The 4,952-nt window shown below is 32.8% G+C and overlaps 1 protein-coding gene across 1 annotated transcript in view; it reads right to left on the bottom strand.

The window, feature by feature from the left end:
• LOC111085268 overlaps positions 1 to 4,952 on the bottom strand; it is a 112,418-nt gene that overhangs the window by 73,170 nt on the left and 34,296 nt on the right. The window contains exon 2 of the mRNA XM_022383021.1: positions 3,812 to 3,934. Coding sequence (XP_022238729.1) covers positions 3,812 to 3,844 — 33 coding nt within the window. The 5' untranslated portion in view covers positions 3,845 to 3,934. The remainder of the gene's footprint in view (positions 1 to 3,811; positions 3,935 to 4,952) is intronic.

The following is a 4,952-nucleotide window of genomic DNA, read 5'->3' as shown; positions in this document are numbered from 1 at the left end:
CAAATAACTACACACACACACACACACACACACACACACAAAGTACAAAGTTATCCAATATTAAGTAATTGAAAATCCAGCTGCATATTCCCGCCTTTCTCTGTTGAGTTGTTTGACTAACTAACAAGTGTGTCCGATGTTTAAAATATCACCGCATCCTGGTTTTATGGGAATTTAAAGAAATCTTCATGATGCTCGTGACCGTGATTTTTTTTCCACACTGCAACCGTGGTCCTATGGGGTTTCGATAACTCTTTATAAATACAAAGCAGTTTTAAAAGTGTCTAATATACCAGTACATTTCTGTACAAAATATAGCTTAAATTAAGAATATATAACATTAGTTTGTGTTGTTTTTTCCTTGGTTGTAAAACACACAAACCAGGTTAGATGTTTTTCAGTAAAATTGATAGCATGTTTCGGTTTTAATTTCAAATTTCAAATTCACGCCAGAGGGCGTCATATATTCAACTACAGCTGTAAAGTCAAATTGTCCAGTGTCCTTATTTTCTTAATATTTATAGAATAAAAACAAAAGAATTAATTGGTTGATTTCAAAACGTAACAATTTGGGCTTGTATAGTTCTGTGTCTTTATCCCCAGTTAGCTACTTAAAAAACAAAAAAAAACAAATTGATAAACATTTTCATACATGTTCCCTTGTAGGTCAGCGGCAAGTCTACGGACTTACAATGCTAAAATCCGGGGTTCGATTATCCACGGTGGACAGAGTGCAGCTAGCATATTATATAGCTTTGCGCTAATAAAAATCAATTTTATAAATGAGACAATCTTCAATGTTTCGCATTCCATGTCGACAAGCTGGCAGTTAATTTCTATGTCAAAATGTACTTTTTTTTAATCAGGTTTCCATTACTCGTGTACTAACACATTGTTTTTGTTGTTGTTGTTTTTTTTCAGGATAAATATAGCTCTTTTCATTGAGCTATGATTTATCTGCCTATCTGGGAAGGCTGACGTCTTTGGAAAACCACAAAGTTATCAGGAAAAATATATTTTATGTCACAAACTTCTGACTTCTTCATTTTTAAGTAACTTTGTTGGTCTGATGATAGCTCTTGTACCGACATATATTCACACTGATTAGTTCTAGAACTGAGCGAAATACCTTCTGATCAGTGACTTATGGAGGACAAAATATAGGTCTGTAAGTGACTAATTAACAGGGATATGAATAAAATATATCTGCAGTGAAGTTGATTTGACCGTTTCTGTTAGGCCTCAAAGACTTGAATGTTTCGCCAGCTTAGACGGGATACACTATTGCAGTACCACATATATATATTTACAGGTAGAAAATTCCTAATAAACATATTATATTCTGCACAAACAGTTGTCATTTCTATTTTACGGTTTTCGAAAAACTACGTTGGGATTCTGCGTTTAATCATAGGATACTTGGATCTTTCTTTATTGGCTATGAGCGAGGGAAGTTGTCAGTTTGGACGTTTTAACGTTATACTGCATCCTAGTACACAGAGCGTGATCAGCAGTTGCTCTACTTGAGAAAGCAGAAGTCATGTGTGGCAATACTAATAAAAATTCATAGACCGTCCCTGAGAGCGCACGACCAGCTATAAACAAACCACTTTCATGACGGTATACATGGGTGATTAACCGCACCTGTTTCGTATAAACCTTTATAATCATCCTTGCAGTTGTATGCACACTGATTTCAGCTTTTACAAGCGCTGAAGCGCAGATAATAATAACGTTGCACAGGTGTAGAAAAGGTTGCATGATGCTATTCTTGCTGACTCACGACAGTAAATTTTATTAAACCTAATACTTTATATATATACTTATTTATATAAGCCTATCATAATCATTGTAACTTTATCAAAGTTGTTCATAGAATATTGAAAAAATTAAACCTTTACTAGCTTAAATAGAAATCAAACTGCTCCAATGTTTCGTTATTATTATTATACACATAGAAGAAGGTAAAAACGTAATAGCTTAAGTATAGAAACATTACTCCCACTCTAACTGATTTTATTACTACGGTTTGTCAAGGAAGATGAAGGTGAAAACGTAATAGCTTAAGTATAGAAACATTAATTCCACTCTAACTGATTTTATTACTACGGTTTGTCAAGGAAGATGAAGGTAAAAACGTAATAGCTTAAGTATAGAAACATTACTCCCACTCTAACTGATTTTATTACTATGGTTTGTCAAGAAAGATGAAGGTAAAAACGTAATAGCTTAAGTATAGAAACATTACTCCCACTCTAACTGATTTTATTACTACGGTTTGTCAAGGAAGATGAAGGTAAAAACGTAATAGCTTAAGTATAGAAACATTACTCCCACTCTAAGTGATTTTATTACTACGGTTTGTCAAGGAAGATGAAGGTGAAAACTAGTTTGTTTTTACAAAAGTATTCCTGCAATATTGTGTTCTGACTATGTAAACTTTCAAAATCTGTATGATTTCAATAATAGAAGGCGAAATAAAAAAACACAAAACTCTAAAAATACCACTTTTGTTCCGAGTAAAATGAACCAACGCGATTTTAACCTGAGGCGACAGGAAATGTTAGAAAATTTACTGTTCATATCAGTAGCGATTCAACAGTGTTTGAAACCTTTTAGAATCAACATTCAAGAATAACGTTAGTTATTAATTGTCCTGACAGACAAAACAAGTATGAACTTTTTAGGCTCCAGAACTACATTTATTTTGATTCGTTGACCTGTAACGTGGATAGATTCCAAACGTTATATCCATAATAATATCATAGTTATACGTTTCTTTCTTTTATATCTCCGAAGTCTGATGAAAATGATAATTATTGTAGCGGAACGAAGGAAGCCGTGCACCTTAAGGAACAACGGGTCTTGTCATGTATTTTTGCTGTTTAGATTTAAATTAGATCTTACTTGAAACAAGATTAGTGACACTTACCTATTACCCAGTTATATCAATGAGTTTCTTAATGACCATGTTATTACAGTGTATAAAGTCTTCACGCTATCCTTAAATAAACAATTTAGCTCCTTCAACAAGTAAGTCTGGCAAAAACATCAAAATTTAGGACTAATAAAGTTTCTGTATCTTAAACATTGAGTTTGAATAGCATTAAATAATCACGAATAACATCTGAATGCAAGTAGGCTTAAAATGAACTTGAAATTAAAGAATAAATTAAGTCTAAGCTATTGAAATATACACAAATCTTGGTCTTTGTCAGGTACTAAGCTTTAGTTTATAGGACAGTGCCATGAAAAATTAAAATGATCTATAACATAAGCCAGTTACTGGATGAAATTATAATGTTTACTCTGCTGTAAAGTGATCATTGATTTGGGATGTTATTATCTTAGTTTGTAAACTGTTAAGATCACTTGAGAAATGTTCATTGAATGTAAAACCCAAGCTATATAGTGAGATTCAGAGAGAGGTAACTCTTCCCTTGAATCATACAAGCACACTTCTACTCATCACCACACGCACTTAGCAAAATATACTCAATTAAGATTATTTTAAAGCACTGCAGTCTGGTAATTATTCTTAATACATTAAGGACAAACAATAGTTTTCTAATAATTATACCATTATGAAATATAAAAAATGTGTGGAATAAATATTGTAATGAAGCAAGTAAAAAAAAAAATCTTTATAACGTGTTGATTACCTTTTCTGTTCAGAATATTTGAATGTGAATCAGCACATTGTGCAAATACATTTCAAAAAATCGCTAAACGCTTGAGGCTTCTTTTTCACCACTTTTTTAACGAAATTATTTTGGAGAAAACATTACCTCACAACCCCAACTTTGCTTACTTGCATATCCTGATTTATATTTTTAGTCTGCATAGTATCCAAAAGGCTTAGATCTCCTGCTCCTTTTCTTTCCCGTTTTTTCTTTGAAATTCCAGGGAGGTGTCTTTGTGCACCACTACAACTCTGAGAGAAAAGTCAATATAAGATATAAAACTATAAGAAAATATTAAAACTATATACTGAACATTTATGTATATACATATTATAGACACAACCTATAGGTATTTAGAAAAAAAACTCTTTCACTAAAATGTCCACAAATAAATGTTTCTCTTACATAGGTTTGTGCAGCAAGGTGTGCTTATACTGATTTTAAAACATGGTAGCTTTTGTGATTTGTATTTCGTCTGGATCATGCTTATACGGAAAGTCATTAAAGTGAATATACAATGACTTATTGCCGTAGGAGGCTATTTTGAAATGGTCAGACTATTGCCACATTACCATTTCTATAGGATCTGGGAGCATACCCACAAAATATTTTTGATAATTTAATGCTATGAGATTGAATATTGAGCCATTTTAACTACAAATACAGCATACACACAAAGTAATTGAAATTAAAGAATCAAGTTTTAATACATAAGCTGTAGCTATACATGCTATAAAAAAGTGGTCAGGCCATGACCTGACTAGACTTACCGCTCCTTAAGGTCCTGAATGTAAACAGAGAACAGTTTATTACGCTATTTCTAGAAATTTAAAACTTTTCCGAAAAAGATAAAAAAGTTTATATTTTCAACATGTGAAGTATTAAGTCGTCAAGAAATTAATGTCGCGTTTTGGAACACTTTCATAAACCACCCCCCAAAAAACGTACATCACGTATAATAGTTAAACGGACCGCCTAAACGTCACGTTAGTGTAGCCTATATAATGTGTAATGTTTAGTATACTCTAATTCTTTATATTGATGGCACACGACGAGACACACATTCGGTATGTAACGCTGTTTGAATACAACAAGGGAAACAACGCCTCTGTAGCCACAAAGAATATCAAAGAAGTTTATGGAAATGTTTTGAACGTTCGTAAGTGTTAACGATGGTTCAGCAAATATTTTTCAGGTGACTTTAGCCTTAAAAACTGTGATGGCAGGGGCCAACATGCAGGAATTTATATTGATGCTCTGAAGACGCTT

Source organism: Limulus polyphemus, unplaced genomic scaffold (genome assembly GCF_000517525.1).
Source record: "Limulus polyphemus unplaced genomic scaffold, Limulus_polyphemus-2.1.2 Scaffold300, whole genome shotgun sequence".
NCBI classification, from domain to species: domain Eukaryota; kingdom Metazoa; phylum Arthropoda; class Merostomata; order Xiphosura; family Limulidae; genus Limulus; species Limulus polyphemus.
This window is presented reverse-complemented; position numbering and strand designations above follow the sequence as displayed.